The 18553-nt window shown below is 44.0% G+C and overlaps 1 protein-coding gene across 1 annotated transcript; it reads right to left on the bottom strand.

Annotated features, from left to right (window-relative positions):
* Positions 1-1036: 1036 nt before the first annotated feature.
* On the bottom strand, positions 1037-11910 carry HSD17B2 (hydroxysteroid 17-beta dehydrogenase 2). Its single transcript, XM_058034315.1, has 5 exons — positions 11652-11910; positions 6199-6411; positions 5704-5889; positions 3044-3181; positions 1037-1395 (listed from the first exon to the last, which is right to left on the bottom strand). Exons 1-5 carry the CDS (start codon positions 11908-11910, stop codon positions 1037-1039), a joined length of 1155 nt encoding a protein of 384 aa, XP_057890298.1.
* Positions 11911-18553: the final 6643 nt, after the last annotated feature.

The raw sequence follows: 18553 nt of genomic DNA, 5'->3' as shown, positions 1-18553 counted from the left end.
TACAGGTGAGTTGCCCAACCAGTTGCCATGGGTGAGTGGAGGAGGGCACCTGGTGCTCCTGGAATTAAATTAAGGAAGGGGAAGGACCCCAATCTATCAGAAGTTGGGCACTGGACTCCAGCAAAGCCACATGAAGATTGACTGATCTTAGACAAGGGAGCACAAACTCCCCCAAAGCAGAGGGAGACACAAGAAAGTTTCAGAAGTGGGCAAGACCATGAATTCTTTGTAAACCCAGACCTAAGTCAGGAATTATACAAAAAGCAGAAGTGACATCAGAGTTTACTCACAATTAGATAAGCACAGGCATATACAGGCAATGCACAGAATGACCAGACAGATCAAAATAGCAGCTGATACACCCACCATGACTATTTTTAGTAGTGTAGGAAGGAAATTGTTTCTCTCTTCATAAAGATCTTGATCTGTCTGCATCCATTCCCCCCCAACCAATTTATGTTGCTTATTCTAGCAAAGAGAACACATTACAAACTTTAAAACTATGCCTTGAAACTGAATGTATGCATTACAAAATTTGGGGGGAAAGGACAATCATTTCTCAGGTTCAACAGCAACAGAATGAAAACACCAGACCCCAAACACATTAGGCTGAAGCTGTAGAGAAAAAGACTTGCATTATACAGTTCTAAGTCTCTTCAACAACAGGAATATATTTAACTTTTTATAAGAATTAAGGCTGGTGACTCTCTAGAGGTTTTGGTTTTGCTTTAACAAAACATATTCTGCATCTCTGCATGTTGGTGATGCCCTTAGAAGCAGACAGGAATTATATAATTTCATGAGGTACCTTACACAGAAAGCAGGACACAAAGACAACAAGAAAATACTGAAATTCCTCAAAAAATGCCCCATCTGGGAATAGCTTTCTATTTATGCTTACCCACTGCTTTTCCCAAACATGACTCTTAACACAAAGATTTAATGTTAATGCAATTAACAAAGCACAATAAGCAGCAGTGTCTGTCCAGAGCTCTTCCCAGCTCCCTCATCGGTGAGACAAACACCAGTGGGCACCTCAGAGGTTCTTGCCTTCGTCTCCTGATGTCCTCAGCTGCCTTGGGACAGAGCCAGCACTCAGCACCTTGCTGATGAAGAAGTCGTAGAACCAGAGGGGGAAGCAGCAGAAGATGCAGAGGGGGGCGTAGGCTCCCTTGCCAGGGGTGTAGAGGCCCTGGGGTCTCCTGGCCAGCAGAGCATGCAGGACAGAGCCCAGCACAGGGGACAGGTCGGGGGCACAGTGGGAGGGCAGGTGGAGCAGGTAATCCCTCAGCCCCAGGAGATATTCCTCGCCATAGGCCTGTCTGGTGTCTGCAGGGAGGTTCTCCATCAGCTCCTTCTCCTGCCTGTCCCACTGCTCTGCTGTTCCTTCGATACCTGCAGGAGCAACATCACAGCACAGCAAGTGGGTTTGGGGCTGGATTTAAAGAAATGGATCTGTAATTAATAGGCAGAGTTGATTTAAACTTTCAATTAACCTTCCTCTATATTTCCTAATATCAAAAACAATAGCCAACTGTCATCATCACTCCATAACCACCCCCAAAAAACCACAGAATTAACCCCATAACTTTCCCTCCCCCAAAAAAACCAAACAAAAATACAAACCATAATCATAAATCATCAACCATCCACCCACCAAATTTTACGTTCTTGTAGCTTATAAAAAGCATGACACTGAAGATGCCAAGATGGGGCAGTGAAGAACAAACACCACAGCTGGTCAGCAGCCAGTGCTTTCAGCTGGAAGAGGAGGAAAAGCACGAGTGCTTTGTGCCACACAAAAAGCACAAAGTTCATGCCCCATCTGGCTCCCTGCTCTGCCTAAAAATCCTCTCTCACAGCCAAATCAGCATTTTTTTCTTTCCCTCTCCTCCCCATTTTGCCATTCTGTCCTGATTCATTTTGTGGAGGTTTCCAATCAGTATTTATAATAAACAACTGAGGACAGGCAAACTAAGATGAGCAGGATTCACTTGGGTTGGCCAACTGCTAAGCTGCCCTTTCACAGGAGACATTAGTATTTCAATAACCAGTTTCCTGAAGGATTAGCATTCTCTCAGGACAGATTTAGAACTGAAATTTAATCTATTTGTCCACCCCATCTGCACAATGAAGGAATGAAAGCAGGGGCTTCTTCAATGGAATTATTGCCTAACTACCAAAAATTAAGCATTGCAAATAAAGAAAAATCTTTTTTTAAAATATTTAAATCTCAAATCCCAGGACTAAATTTTACCCATAAACCTGAGAACAGCTAAGCAGGGCCCTGAAGGTGAAGCGTCAGGCAGGTTCCACTGACCACACAAAGCTGTCAGAGCCCAGAGCCCCTTCCTAGAAGGGGGAGCATCCAGGGAAGTAGCATTTTATGGAAAAGAGCAACTTGATTTACACTGACATAAAAAATGCTCTGGGCAGGCATGTGCAGCAGGAGATGAGTCTGGAACCTGGACAGGCTCAGTTGAAGGAGGAGGAGAATTTGGAACAGAAAGCAGCAGGAGCACACGGGGAAGGAGTGGAGGGGAAAGGCCAGAGGATATTGACAGCAGGCAAGCAGGGTGACAGGTATAGCTGCAGATAGTGCCATGCCAGAGCAGCCCAATAGAGAGAGCTCTGATATTGAGGAAGGGAGGAGAGATGGGGGACCTGAAGCTCCCAAGCAGGACAAGGGAGCCATAACACCCAAACTGGGCACACAGTGCTGCTCCATTCATCAGCTCCATCAAAGCTGGGACAGTGGACACCTCAGAGGTTCCACTCCAGCAAAGCTGGGGCAAAGGGCCAAGTGCCTGAATGCTGCCCTGCCTCAAAGCAAAGACAGCTCTGCCAGGAGAGGGGAGGCAGGCAGTGTGCAGAGCTGGGAACATCTCTCACAAAAAAAAAATTGAGCTTATTTCCATAACCCACGTAAAGAATGGGGGAAAACATTCAACCCCTGAGAATCACTCAGGGCTCTGTTTGAGGCTGCTGAGCTACGGGGAAAGAGGAGAGGCAGAAAGAACAACCCGAAATGCCAAGCACCAACCTGTTCTGAAGCCTGATGGATGAATTGCCATGACTTTAATGCCCCATTTGGAAAGCTCTTGCCTCATTACTCCAGAAAACATGGACAGAGCTGCTTTGGATGCCCCGTACGCTGCGTACCTCGGTAGTGGAATGCCTCCTGCAGGAGCAATAGAAACTGATAAACCTCAACAGTGGCTCTTCCCAGCCTTTATTTCCATGATTTAGAAGGCAGATTATAGCACAACCAAAGTTATGCTTCTCTCCCTGTGGTTAAAGACAAGGCAGTGAGGGAATCACTTCTTGCTAGAGGTTAAAAAAGAGTGAAAGTTGTAAATGAACAGTTGCTTACAGCAGTTATGCTCAGTAACACCTAGTAAGACACCTTGTAGGGCAGGGAAAATAAACTGGACTGTATTTAAGGGTAAAGACTGCTGAAAGTTATGACTGTTGATTTGAGAAACACAATGACTTAGTTCATATAAATAGTGAAGCAGTAGTTTTAGACTCCTGTTCTTGTCACTGTAACACAAATTTCAAGCCCCTACAATAAACCACAGTTAGAACCAGGTAAGTCATCTCAATTCTAGTGTTATCAAGCAAACTTTCTTTTCTGTTCTTTCCAGAAAGGCCAGAGAAATAAAAATGCAAGAGTGGGGAAAACACAAAGCTGGAATCACATCCCATGAGTGACTAGACTCCCTGAGAGTTCCCAGTATGGAAGCAGATCCCCTGCCTATAGTTATAGCCCATCTTTTTCAATCCCAGAAACATTTGTTCAGATGGGAAAGCTAAGAGAACACCCAGTACATTTACAAAAGCAAGCTTCCAGAAAACAGTATCTTCCAAATGCAGAGATTTCCTCTGTCCCAAAAACTGGCAGGTTGTCACTTTTTCAGTGCTAGAAAAATACAAACATACTTTGATTTGAGCTTCTTCTTCAGCCCTCCCACTTCCCCCACAAGGCTGGTGTTTGCACCACACAGGTTTAAGATCACCACAGCCACCACAAGTTGTGCTGGGAGGAAGGAACAGAATGGAGAATCCTTTCCTTGAGGCACATCCCTCCTTCTCCTGCCTGCATGGGCAGTTGGGCACATCCTGCCTCTGTTTCACATGCTACACACTCATCTCAATGTGCCTGAGTATTTAAAGGAAAATAGCTCAGATCCAGGGGATTTTCAGGTAAGCCACTGGTGCTACTGGGTACTGGGATGACCAAGGTGTGACAGGAGCTGTTTACACAGAGCCATTCCCTTGAAGAAGTCAGGCCAATTAGATGTTAATTATTCTTCTGTATGCATCTGAACAAGCTGGATTGGTTTGAGCCAATTGAAACACAGACTTTTCCCTCTGAGGTCAGGCTAACCTGAGCCCAGTTAAATGAGCCCTACACAGACAGGAACAGATTCAGCACAATGAGACCTCACTAACTTCTCCACTAATGTTTCACCAAAGGACCCCCAGACCCTGAGCTAAGGGGAAACTCTTCACCCAAACCAGGCTGTGTGCAGCAACATCTCTGCAGACAGCTGAGTTTAAACAGGGGCATTATCAGCTCCTGTAAGGCCAAACTGCTCAGCACAGGGATAAATGCATTTATTCCTTCAAGGCAGTTCAGGGATTCTCACCAGGAATTGAGATATCTGCCCCAAAACACCCACAGTGAGAGCTTCACTTGGGTGCACAGAGGAAACTCTGGCCTCAGAGCAGCAGCAGAAAGGTTCTGGCAATTCAGTCCTGATTTCTCAGAGTGTCAGCAATAAACCATGAGCACAGACATGCAGATACAGAGCATATCTGGGATTATAAAGATAAAACAGCTCCAGAGCCAGACTGCAGCCACATCCTCAGCACAAGGGGAGCACAGGTAACACCTACACAAGTCACCCCAGCAATGCAGCACCATGCAGGGGGACTCCAGCTATGCAGAAGGGCAAAGGAAAATGTGGGGAGCACATGACCCAGCAAACCCCTAAGAGCTCTTACTCCAAAATACTTTCCAGCAGCATGACCTCCTTTTCAAAGGTCTCATTTCCAAAGGAGCATTCTTGCTCCTCAGCTGTTGGCTACCAGATACTGCATTACTGTATTACATTAGTTCCTACATCTTAGCATCTCAGCTGTTCTCCTGGAATAGAAGGTCCTGTTATAAAGACATATATATATATATATTTATAGGGAAAGAAATGAAAAGCATAGGTTAAAATCCAAAACATTTTTAATTTTTTTTCTTGGCAAAATACCACTTTGCTAATAAGTTAGGCATAAGTATTTCTAAGACATCCAAAATATTTTTAGAGAAATATAGACACACAGCTCCCAAGTTATCAGCAGATATCCCAAACTGATGTGATCACAGACTTCTGCCTGAACATGTTATAGAAATACCTGTGATGTACCACCCATCTTTATGTTAGCTCACAAGGTTATCTCTCATGCCATCTAGAACACAAGATCTGAATTTTACTGCTTTTTTTTTTTTTTTTTTTGTCACAGCATATTTTAGCCACATTAAACTCTTCTTTAAAGGGTGTTTTCTGGGAGTAGTGTCCCAAACTAAAGAAAAACCTGGATTTATTATCTTAACATTTATTCCCTGGGTGTACCGACAGCCCAGACTGATGGACACTTTCCTTGGCATTTGCTCCAGGACTTTATTTGGTGCTTTAGCCCACTCACCTGCCATGCTGGACATGTTCACCAGCCTCCCCTGTGATTTCCTCAGCAATGGCAAGAAGGTCTTGGACACCTCCACAGCCCCAAAGAAGTTCACTTCCATGCAGTGCCTGTAGGTGCTCATGGGGAGCAGCTCCCCATCAGCAGGGAAGCCCAGGATTCCTGCATTGTTCACGACACCCCAGAGCCCTGGGAAGAGGAGAAAGCACAAGGCTGCAACACACCAGGAAAAAGATCCACAAGGATTACACCAGCGAGCTGGATGGTGACTCCAGGCCAAAACAGAGATCATCTGCAGAGCCACATTCCCCACTCCTTGACCTGTCACTACCATCTTCCCATATCCCAGAAAACAGAAGTCATGGATGGAAATGCCCTGACTGCCCCAGACTTCACCCTGGAAATGTCCTACACACCTAAGCAGCGGTGCAGCCAACAGCAAAGAGATGCACCTGTTACGCTGTTACACCATTGTAAAGGGAGGAGAAAAAGCTGTACCTGCATTCTGCACCTTCTGTGAGACTGTCAGGTAGGCCTCCCTGACCTGGCTGGTGTTGGTGATGTCCAGCTGCAGCACACAGAGTCTGTGGGAGCAGGAGCGCCGCAGCTCCGCAGCCCCGGCGCCATCCTTGTCCAAAACCCCAGCAAACACAACGAACCCCAGGCTGTCCAGGTGCTTAGCCAGGGCATGTCCAATCCCAGTGTCACTTCCTGAAAACATCAAAAAAAACCTTATAAAGTAGGTCTGTCCTACACCATCATTTAAAAAATAAATAAGTGAAATAAATACACACATTGGAAAGCCATGCAAATATGAACAGAAATATGGAGACAAAGTCCCTGAAGTACATATGTCAGTAGAAAGAAAGGTTCAGATCTGAAGTTTGAGGAGCTGGACCTTTAAATGTTCCTCAAAGATTGACAGACCATGTTCTCCTGACTCAGAGCTGGTGGACTCAGCTCACTCTCTGCCACTGACAGATTCTCTGACTTTATACATAGAGAAGAAATAAAGCCCTACTTTGGTTTTATACAAATATTCAGGATGAACTCTGAAAAAAAAAAGTGTAAAAGAGAAAAAAACAAACAGCAAAAAAAAACCCACCACAGTAATGATTTAATTTGAAATCTCCAATGGGCAAAGCAATTACAGGGCTATCACATTCAAATTCTTGGATTCTATTTCTACCTTCCAAAAAGTAGCATTATTTCATCCACACCTCTACCACACAAGATCCCTCAGATAAGCACTTTTTATTACAGACTGCAACCAAGCCAAAACTGAGCAACTGTAGCTTTACCTGCAAAGCATTCCAATGCTTTCAGAACAGAAGAAAGCTTCCAAATGACGTTTGTGTGCTAAGTCAGCTATTGAACTCACACAAATTTGCATCAGAATTTCTCTCATCCTCTCTATCCTCTTCCAAACTTATTCCCAAACTTTGTCCATATAAAGGAATGACCAAGCAGCTGCAGGAAGCACTATAAGAGCAAACAATTGTGATCTTTGGGATCACAATTGTGTAGTTCTTCCCATCAAGTACCAGTGAAGGATATTTAACAAATAATTTGATTCACAAGTCTCTCCCTGTGACAGAGTATTTTGCTACTGCTACAGAATAAAAGAAAGAATGCAGGGGGTTGGAAAGGATCTCAAAGATCATCTCATTCCAGCCCCCTGCCATGGGCAGGGACAATTTCCACTATCCCAGGTGGCTCCAACCTGGCCTTGGGCACTGCCAGGGATCAGGGGCAGCCACAGCTTCTCTGGGCACCCTGTGCCAGGGCCCCACCACCCTCACAGGGAAAAATTTCTTCCTAAAATTTCTTCCTAAAAGCATGTCTGATCCAGACCTGCTTTCTTTTAGTTTGAGGTCCTTGTCCTGTCACTTCATGCCCTCATCACCAGCTCTCTTGGAGCCCCTTTAGGCACTGGAAGGGCCCCCAAGGTCTCCCCAGAACCATCCCAGCTCCCTATATCTGTATTCATAGGACAGGTGTTCCAAGTCCTCTGATCATTTTGTAGCTTCTCTGGACTCATTTCAGCAGGTCCATGTCAGAATCCCCCCTCCCCTGCTGCCCCCGGGTTTTTGGAAGGAGCCCAGGACACAGTTGGATGTCTGGGCTGACACGGTGCTGGGTCACATTCAGCTCCTCATCAACCAACACCTTCAAATATTATAAGTTAATTTTAAGTGTTTTCTCTCCGTTTTTAAATTCTATTTTTCATTCTTCCCACCTGCAGTGAAACTTACTCCATAAGGAAAGAAACACATCACCCATGTCCCCACCAAGCCTCCAGTGAAGTGACACAGGTAGTGACAGGGCAGGAGTTCAAAGGGACTTTGCTTCAGGAGCTTTGCAGAGGACAAGATTAGGAGGAAAATTAGGAGTTTAATAAATTAATACAGCTTTTACACTGTAAAGCATCAGCCTGTTCCACAACACTGCACCAGATCCTCCACTGTAACTACAGCAGAGAAAGTTCCTGGATGCTGCTGTGCACTGGGATCCAGCATCTCCTGCAATAACAATTCACTAAACAATGTTCAGTTCCCAAACCCTGGAAATCTGAATGTGAGACAAAGGACTGCAACTCCTGCCAGATATTTTACTATTTTCTTGTTTGTGGAAGAGCTGCAATACTCCTTACTTAACCCTACTACAAACTTCGGAGGGTTAGTCTTTAATTTTGGCACACCAAGAAAAATATCAGAGTTATTCACAGGTCTGCTCCTACATTCAAAATATGTGGTCAATAGAATTGGACTGCCAAAGAGACTCATCATAAGCATGTTAGATCCCTTTTCTGGGTTCTGTCTTGTAACTGGGGCTTTAGTCCTGACTGGTGAAAAATATTTATTCCAGGTGGCTTGAAGAAAACATGTACTAAATGTCTGGATCAATCAGTGCATCTTGAAAAAGTAGAAAATAATTACTCATGCTCTATTTAATTCCTAGGAAGAAAAAAAAATCAGCTTTTTGGCATTTTAGAAGTCTGCAATTTGCTGAAGATGCACCAGAACACTACAAATATCACATGAAGCTTCTCCAGTCCCGACCTGACTGAATAAACCTGCATTCTTTGAATTCCCTAGAGAGACATGAAGAAGCCTGCAAATATCCCAGACACAACAGATTTTTAAGTTTGGGGGTGGGGTGACTTTCCTTCTTTTTCTTTTAGTGTAAAACCACACTTTTAGATCAAATCCTTTCTCTTTCACCATTCCCAGAAAGTACACAGCCACAGCTACATATTACCTCAGTTTTACGATGAAGCTTTAACTTGAAAATGGGCAGAATAAAAGGAAACTCAAACTTGGGATGGGCACAGCAATTCCAAGAAAGCAATAAAAGTTGTTTTGATCATTGCCTGATGCTGGGTTTGTCCCTGTTTTTTTATTCCAAAACAAATATGATTTGAGTTTCAGACCGGTTATTGAAGTCCAGAGAAGCTTTACTCTTCCAACTCCTAGAATTCAAAGAGTCTCCATAGGGGAAAAAAAAAAAAAAGATAATTCCCTCCTAATCCCACTCCTGCTTCTATGCCAAAAAGAATTTGTGGGTTATGAAAAGCCTTATTTTGAGGAAAGCAGTCACACTGACTGTGACTGACCCTTTACTGAGAATTTACAATTAACTCATGCTGAACATGCACCAAATCACACCCCAAGAATGGAAATACCAAATTAACTGGAGAAATTCATCCCAAAGCACACAGACTAACCAGGGACAGAATTTCACAACTCCTGTTGTTTCAGATCTTGGCAAAAATTTGATTTTTAGGGAAGGTGGCTGTTGCATTCACCACTAAAGTGTTTTCATGCTCCCAGCTAGAGGATCCACAGCAGAGTTGCAGCAATTTTTTGAGTTTGCTCACATGCCCACACTCATCCATGTGAAAAAGCATTTTGACCACTGGGCACAGTTTTTCCCTTATCCTGGCACTCCAGTGAGCTGCTGGAGTATTTATTAAACAAATAATGCAGAGCAGCACTGGTACAAGGAAAATCCAAAAAGGAGCAGAACAACACATGGCAGGACCCAGGGAGAGCAGCAGAGCTTGCTCCAGCCTCCGGCCAAAGGCTCTCAAGAAACACCTGGCTCAGGACACAGCCACATTCCTCAGCCCTGTGGGGCTGAAAGGCAGAGGGAAAATGAAAAAATAATCAAAGTCACCACTTTCCACCAAGTGCCTGCCTGAGGTTTTGTCAAAACTGGAGAAAATGACACCAAAATCTACTTAAAGGCACCTTGCAGCTGCAAACGAACAGGGACACACATCCTGTAGCTGGTATGGGGAAAAATACCAAAATCAGAGCAATTGAACCAAAATACAGGTTGAGTAAAACTTCTGTTTCAGTTGCTGGAGGGTTTGATGGATTGCACAGGACTCCAATGAAGACAAAGAGTCTCCTCAAATTAATCAGCTGTCAGAGACGTCCCAACTTGCATTTCTTCAGGACAGTTGCAGCACAGGTACAAGTAAAGCACATTCCCTGACTGGACTATACCCAAAATGTTCCCAGCTCTCTTATATTGCTCTAATTCAGATTACAGAGCACATAAGCTCCCAGAGAGTGCTTCTTCCTGAAGATTTGCAGTCTCACAAAGAGCAAGGAGATGCCCAAGTGCAAGCACATCCCCTGAGCCTGCAGGGGTGGGAAAGGATTGCTCCCTATTGCCCACACCAACATCCATCCTCATCTGACACCGGGAGAAACCCAGCTGGCAGATAAACTGCAAGGGGAGCCCTTGCTGCTGATCTTGTCCTCTCTCAACTTTTAGATTTAATCCCTGTATTAAAGCTTGCTAGGCAAATCTAAATTATTTCCAGGTGTCCCTATAAAACAAAATGAAATTCTGCTAGAAATTGCTATATATAAACCAAAGCAAGCTAATTCAGCATTCCAGAGGGGGGAAAAGACACAGAAAATAAAACAAAACCCAGCAAATTAAGAGTGCAAAAAGCAGTCAGTAGGCACTCCAGTTTAAAGGTTTGATTAACACAAATAAGAAACATCTAAATAAACAACACCTAAAGTTTTAGAGGAAGCAGGAGAAAAGCCATAAAACTACAAAAACGCCATCCCTGCAAAATAAAAGTGGGGTTTGAGCAGATCAGAGTGGTGATAGAGCCTGAATTAATTAGCTCTGAACTTTCTCTGCTGGTGAATTACTCCCTCCTAAAGCATTTCACAGAGGGTTTCAAAGAGATGGCACCAAACCTCTGCATTGATAGACACAGTGTACAGTATGTACACCCCCAAAAGACAACTCTACATCCATAACCAGCACAATTAATTCAAGTAAACAAAAGCAATGAATGAATGTAGTGTTCTCAGGGCTCCTGGGAATTACTGTCTCTCCTAAAAAATTAAACCATCATAAGTATTCCTATGCTTCTTGCACCAGTTAATTTCACAAGTATGTCTAAAAAGCTACTTGTAAAGATTAAATGAGACACTAAAAAATAATAGCATCTATTAAGATGCTTTCCTACTTAATTTCAGAGCACTTATTTACCTGGAAAAAAAAACCCCATCTCTGCCGAAGCAAATAAAACAAGCAGCAAAGGATAAAAGGAACCCTCACAAGCATGCACTAACCCGAGGACAAGAAGTTTTGCAGCCCACTTGTGAGAAAAGGCAGGTTTTGCTCTTTTCTTTGAGAAAAGGCAGGTTTTGCTCTTTTCTTTGAGAAAAGGCAGGTTTTGCCCATTCCTTTGAGAAAAGGCAGGTATTGCCCATTCCTGTGAGAAAAGGCAGGTTTTTGCCCATTCTTGTGAGAAAAGGCAGGTATTGCCCATTCCTGTGAGAAAAGGCAGGGGTTTGCCCATTCCTGTGAGAAAAGGCAGGTATTGCCCATTCCTGTGAGAAAGGGCAGGGTTTTGCCCATTCCTGTGAGAAAAGGCAGGCTGTGCTGGTCCCTGAGCCCTGGCAGCAGCTTACCTGTGATGAGCACGGCTCTGTCCCCCACGGGCAGCAGGTCCCTGTCCCCCAGGCACACGGAGCAGAGCAGGCACACGGCCACAAACACCCCCAGCCCCTGGCCAGCCCCCAGCGTGGCCACGCACAGCAGGGCAGGCAGGAGGCTGCAGAGCAGCACCTTGGCTCTGTGCAGCGGGCTCCTGCGGGCCATGGTGACCCCAAAAAGCCTGGTGGCACCTGCACAGAGCCAGCCGAGGGGGCTGCTGGCTGCAGCATCCATCAGCAGGGGGGAAGCAGGCAGCACTCACCCCACCGTGCCCGGGTGGAAGCAGGTGTTGCTAAATGCAGTGTGTGTTATATAGGAGCAGGGGGTGGGGCAGAGAGAGGGGACTCTGTTTAAAGCTTTGACATAATCTCACTTACCCTTGGCATCAGCAAGGAGCGGGAGCCTTCCTTTCCTTACCTTTCATTCTTCCTGCCTGACAGCTCCACCTTCTGAACAATGTGCTGCCTGGATAATGATTGACAGCCCCAGGAATGGACATGATGTAGCAGGCACTGGCTCCAGGAAAAGATTAACTGCCTTTTTCTTTTTTTTTAATATATCTTTAAAGTACACTTTCCTCGACAGTGAGAAAAGGAGCAGTTTCTTTTGTGAGGAATAGTTGGGCTTTCCTGCTTAAAAAACTTAGGGTGTAGTTTCAGTGGAACTGGTTTATGATGGGCAGTGACAAAAATGAGTCAGGCCAGGGTTATTTAATCTGTGGAACACAAACTGTCTTGGGCTTTATCACTTATGGATAGCCTTCCTCTTTCAACAAAAAAACCCAAATTACTTGCTCTGCTTTAGTGCCCACCTTTACCTGTTTACCTACTCCACATTCAGTAAGTACCCACAATAAATTGACATTCAGGGGGTGCTGGGAGCAGATGATTGCTGGTTTGCCACGAGGGGCACTTTGGTAGGCGAACAAAGGTGGCACACCTGAGATTGAGTCTTCAGCTAATCTCCAGTGATGACACTCACCTTGGTTCTGGCAGCAATCACTGGCTTGATAGCCACAGCAAGTTGTGTGTGGGGGGGAAAAAGCAATCAATTAAGTATATTAAAGAGATTTAATACCTACTGTGCTGCGTTCTGGAACTTATTTAAACAATAAATAAAAAAATTAAAAGCCAGCCAGCCAAAGGGATTAAGATACAAATTAGCCATGCATATTTAACCCTATTTAAAAATCCCTGGTGAGTGATTTGAGAGACAAGCCTTCCACAGCCCCAGCTAACATGATGTAGCTGGTTTGCTAAGACAACGTGGTGCTGCTCTCTCTGATTTCAGACACAAAGAATGGAAGCGCCTGGTGCAAACCTGACATGAAACAGAGCACATTCCCATTCCATTATGCCTTTGGGGCTTTAAGGGATTACAGATCTCTTGAATATACACTTTTCCAGACAGTGAAAATGTTTACATAGCTCTGCAGGTAGTTTACACCAGAGATTAAACCAATGTCTTAAAGAAACATCACCCTCAAGGGCTGCCCATCATTCATTACTCTTGTGAACACTCACCCACCCATCCTCCCACCAGTGCACAAAAGGAAAAATATTTTTCATTTCTCTTTGCCATTTACTTCTGCTTTTATTAGCAAGCTGCTCTGGTCAGCTATACCTTGCTGTCCATTGAGGAATCTTCTTAAATATTTTCCTGGAGAATTTTGCTCTATCCATTATTGGTCTTTGTCACACTTAGATGATCACAAATGTGCTGGCATTTAGGGCATGAGCTCTCACACTACAGAGAGCTGGAGCTTTTCCTTAGTGTGATGAGGGGCAGAAGTGATCACCCCAGCCTGATGCTTGCCCTGGCTCCCCTCAGCCTGTGGGGATGAGGCAGAGCTGGGCAAGGGGTGGCCACCATGGCTGGGGGCTGCAGAGCAAGCTCCATGAGACTCCCCCTCTGCTCCAGTCCCACTGAAATGTGCTTTGTGCCCATGCACAGCCCCTGCCTCAGACCCAGCTGGCAGGGTGGGGAATATTTGGAAAGCTGAGGGTGCCACATGCATTCCTTATACGCCCACCCACTGTGGTGCAGGGACACAACACCTGTCTGCACCCACACCCCTGCAGAACAGCTGATTTGGCAGGACTGATTCTGACTGAATCAATGCTCAGTTCATCACTTTGAAATAAAATACAACTACTGAAGGCTTCCTTTAATGAGAAGGCGACCGTGTGGGTGAGTAAAATTCCATGTAAATGTGTAGATGATACACACCAAAAAGGAGGTTCTGATCTAAAAATGCTAGCATGGAGTACCCACTTCACAAAGCCTCTGCACTTCCCTGACACCAGCAATGACAGATTGCTGCTTGAGGATTTTTCAGCACAATTTTGCCACAAGGTAACTTCTATCATCCTGTGCCAACTACTCATCTTGAAAAACACCTACTTTTCTCTTTACACTTTTGAGATGTCTCCAGCTCTAAAAGCTGTACAGTAACCCAGGATTGCCATTGAGTTTACATTATTATCTATTTCTCTCTACCACGCTTACTCATGCTATGAATATACACCATTATCTCACCTTCTTATAGTTTCCTGGAAAAAGGAAGGCCCCTCCAAACTGTCAGGATTTTGCATCACCATGACATCTGTGTTCCAACAAGAATGGATTTAAGTTAATTGATGTGGGGCGAAGCTCACCCTACCCTTGCCAGGACAGTTCTTTCTTCCAGGGGAAGAGGGATGGCTTTTCAGAGCCACCTCACAATAACTCAGTGCCCTGTCCTTTTATTCCATGGCAAGTACAGAGTCTGCACTGAATCTGGACCCTGATTCCAGAGGCAGCCCATGCAAACAGCAGCAGAGAAATGATCCTGAGCATCCTCCTGGCAGCTGGGCCATTGCTGGCCCTCACTGAGCACTTTGTGCCTGCTCCTGATGTTCCTCCTGGGGATTTTGCAGATCTCACATGTGCACTACCATCTAAATCTCTTCATGATACATGGTGACTCTGCACAGTCAACATTCAATGGCAAAAGAAGATGGCTTTCCTGGAGAACAATCACTCCATGGTAATCAGCAACATGAACAGCCAGTCTCTAAAAATTCAGCTTGTCTTCCTTCAAATCCTACACTCCGGGCACCTTTCACCTGCTGCGGTGTCCCTGTCCCCAGGACACAGCAAGGACACCCCTCCAGTGTGTGGGACCTTCATCACAGACATCAATTTGTTGGCTCCACACTCCCATTCTGGAGCTAAATCACTTCTTCACAGACATTCTCTTACTTCCTCTCCATTTCTTGAAGCTTTTGCCCTCTCATACTGTGCTGGCTCTATGTATTTCAGCATGATGGATGCAGCCTGTGCTTTGGATTGCTTTCTTAACACGGAAAAAAAAGGCAGAAGAAAGGTTCAGGTTCCCCAGTTCATTTAAAATGTGGTGAAGCTGAGCCTGGTCACAACTTCTTTGAAATACACCACCAAGCTCTTTCTTGGTTTTTCCTTGGTAATGAGATCTCTTTTGTCATTGCTTTTCATGGCGCCCTTTAGAGTTCAGTGATTTTCCTGATGTTTATAATTTTTTCAAGCCTCTCTGACTTTCCAGCATATGAGAAGCTTCCAGTTCAACCATGAGGTTTTCAGGCATGTCTTTGTTACCTCATCCTGCATTGTTTTTCAATTCTTTGGCACTTTTCCCATGGGCTTTCTTTGCACTTTCCAGTAATTTACTAGTCAGTATTTTTTGCTTTCAGCACTTTCCTTCAGCCAGAAGTGCCATGTGTCATATTCAATAGCTGCTGTCCCAACTGGATACAAGTGATATCCTTCTGTCCCAAGTGGAACATCAATTTCACTGTCTAGAAGCATGAAGCACTTTTTCTACGCCTCCAATTTCTGTTTCAGCTTTCTCTGCTGGTCACAGATCTGTTTTTCATTTCAGGTCATAATTTCCCACAGAACTCTTCAATTTACTGTTTTGTTTTGCCTGCTGATTCAGGCTTTTTCAGCTGTGGCTCCTGAGAGCTCCTGCTCCCTGTGCTTCTTGTTCTTTTGTGGCTTGGGTCAGAGCTCTGTGTTTCAGGTTCTGTAGGGAGGTTCTGCCCTACGAGGTTTTTCCTGGAAAATCATTTCAGCATAAAACAGGTCGGAATCTGTTTCAACAAATGAGTCATTAAGCAAGACAGAAACAGTATTCTAGTGATTAAGCACATATAGGACCTGTAGGGAAAAAAAAAAATTACTTACTTTTATTGCTGCAGCTTCTGAGAGAACATAAACACCTTCATACATTTAATGATGGCTACATGAACACTTGTCAAGATGTCACTTGTGGATGCAGAAAGTGTTGAACTTCCTAAAACAAAATTCATTAGGGCAAACTGATTTTCCTCTTATAAATTCTGCAGAGCTCCTGTACAAAGGTCAAGATAATCCTCTTCTTTCAGCCTGTTCTCTCTTCATGCACTCAACTTGAAGCACGAGAATTGTCCCAGTAAAGACAACAAAACCATTACTCTGCCTAAAGCTAGAAATGCAGCCAAGTATCTTTGTGAATTAAGATCTCTGAACTCACAGGCATAAACTGAATTAAGGCAAAAAAGGATTTTGTACAAGTGAAAATAAAGCTGTTTAACCTCTCCTTTGTTGTCAAACTGTTTGTTTAATAGACCTTTAGGGAAAATAATTCCTGTCAAATAAAGTGTATACTTATTAAAGAAAAGTAAGAAATATCTTTTACCTCTAAGCTGCTGGAGATTTTGTTTTTAGAAATATAATAATGGTAAATATTGTAAATTCAGAGATAGACAATAGATCCTGAAGATCATCTCTTGGCAGTGAACAAAAAACTGTAGCACATCATTCCTCAAATTCAATAGCAGCAAAAGACAATAATAATAACAACAGCAACAATAACAACAATTTCCTCAGCTAAATCTCCCATTATTTTCTCAAATGGAAAAAAGAACCTCAGAGTGAAGAATGTCTGTACTGATGGCAAATTTGAACCTGTAAATTAAGCCAAGGGCTGTAAGTTCTGCCTCAGCCTTTACAAGAACTCCAATTACCCTTTGTTAATTTCCTGCAATAGACAAAACATCGGAGAAATCATTAAAATTATGAGCACTCCTTTGTATTTGCAAGGGAGGTTTTCCCCTGGAATTCTCCAGACATCCATGTATCTCTGGGCTTTGAGGAAGAGCTAAAAGGGGATTGCACTCTTTCCAAAATAAGTCATTTTTATCAACCCAACTGTGATTATTTTCCAAGAAGAAGATAGAATCAGAAAACCTAAAGGCAATTAGGCACTCTTTAGGAAGTTAGCCAAGAATCATCTCCAGGTTATCCTCATGAGAAATTACACTTGCTTGCCTTTTTTCTGTCATCCAGTAACATGAAACCATTTTCAGAAAACCATCAGTGAGAGAAGAAAAGATACCACTTTATTGTAGTGCACTTCTCTGACAGCACAGACTGTTCCCTAAAATTTCCTCTGGTATATTCAGAGTAACATCCCAGCCCTGCCTAGGACAGAGCACAGACAGTGCTGCCTCAATAAATGAGAAATAAAGACATAAGCTGTACTCTCAACAGGAAGTTTAGTTTGTTTTTCCAACCAGATTTTCATTACATCTCCCTATTCCCTTCCCTTCTCTGCAGCTTTGCCTCTCTGAAGTTAATGGCAGCATCTCTGTGCTTAGAACACAAAGGATTTCCACATTTTCATAGCCCACAGCCTGATCATTTCTTTGCAGGTGCTTCCTGAAAAGCAAACGCAGTTTTGCCTGCCTTACATCTGATGCTCTGCCCTAACCACAAGTCATACCAACCATATCTACATCAGATAATTTCTGTAACTGCTCCTCCTGCATGCCTTCAAACATTGGCAGGCTGGAGACACATCTGGTTTACATCCAGCCTTTTCCATTCCATCTTAATATCAGACCACAAAATGTTTTCAAACATTTAGGTATTATCTATGCAAAAATCTCATAATTTTGGTGCAGCTGAATTTATGAATAGCAATTTAAACATAGAGGTAAACCCAGAAAATTAGGCAAGCATGGTAATCAAAAGTTTGGTGAAAGCACGTGTGGACAAACAGAGACTCTCTTAAATAGTCCCTTAGAAGTGAGGGGGGATTTACAACATCACCAGCATAACTTGTCATTCACTGTAGACAGTGACAACATTTAAAATGAATCACACACAACTGAGAGCCCCAGAACATGTCTGAGCTTTGACTCTGCAAAAGGGATGAAAGGAAATGGGTGGCAGCATCTCCCCGTTGTCACTTGGGTCATTAACCGAGCACATCTGCCACGTGCCTTCCCTCCACCTTCCAACCCTTAAAAACATCTCCTCCTCTCAGCAGTGGAATTTGCTTATTTTTAGATTTTCCTCAGAGTTCCATCAGGCAGCCTTTGCAATGAAAAATGAGCCCTGATTCAAAAAGCATGAAGCAATCAGCCATGACAAAGTGTCGCCTGCCCCCAGCGCGCTCTGTCTGCTGTCACCTGAAGGACAAGCCCCTCACTTCCACAGGCTGCAGCCACGGATTTTCCCTGTTGAGGAATGGTGACCTCACTCTGTGTGCAAGCAATGGCTTACATTACTGCTGTGATTGAATGCTGTGTACGCTGGATGTCCCTGATTTCCCCTTCAGTGCTGAGATCTGAAGGACGTTCCCATTCCTGGCGTTTTTCAGCCGTTTTTGTGCTGCAATTGTGTCCAAACATTGTCAGGAATGACTCGGTGACAGATGATCCTGCCATGGAGCAGGGGGAGCAAGGACCCCTCAAGGTCCCTTTCAGGATCTGGGGGGTTTGATGGTTCTGTGGCAGGCAGCATTTTAGTTAAATGGTGTTTTTCCTCTGGGCAATCCACTGACTATGGAAAACCTGTGTATTCAATGTAAATT

This window comes from Melospiza georgiana, chromosome 14, assembly GCF_028018845.1.
Source record: "Melospiza georgiana isolate bMelGeo1 chromosome 14, bMelGeo1.pri, whole genome shotgun sequence".
NCBI lineage: Eukaryota > Metazoa > Chordata > Aves > Passeriformes > Passerellidae > Melospiza > Melospiza georgiana.
The sequence above is the reverse complement of the archived record's forward strand: the minus strand, read 5'-3'. Positions and strand labels throughout refer to the sequence as shown.

Bases quoted from the DNA above. Each gene is read 5' to 3' on its own strand.
- HSD17B2 (XM_058034315.1), bottom strand. From the start codon at position 11,910: ATGGATGCTGCAGCCAGCAGCCCCCTCGGCTGGCTCTGTGCAGGTGCC. The intron at 6,412-11,651 runs GTAAGCTGCTGC...TGATGTTTTCAG, and splicing joins CAGAGCCGTGCTCATCACAG to GAAGTGACACTGGGATTGGA. The intron at 3,182-5,703 runs GTGAGTGGGCTA...TTGCTCCTGCAG, and splicing joins GAACATGTCCAGCATGGCAG to GAGGCATTCCACTACCGAGG.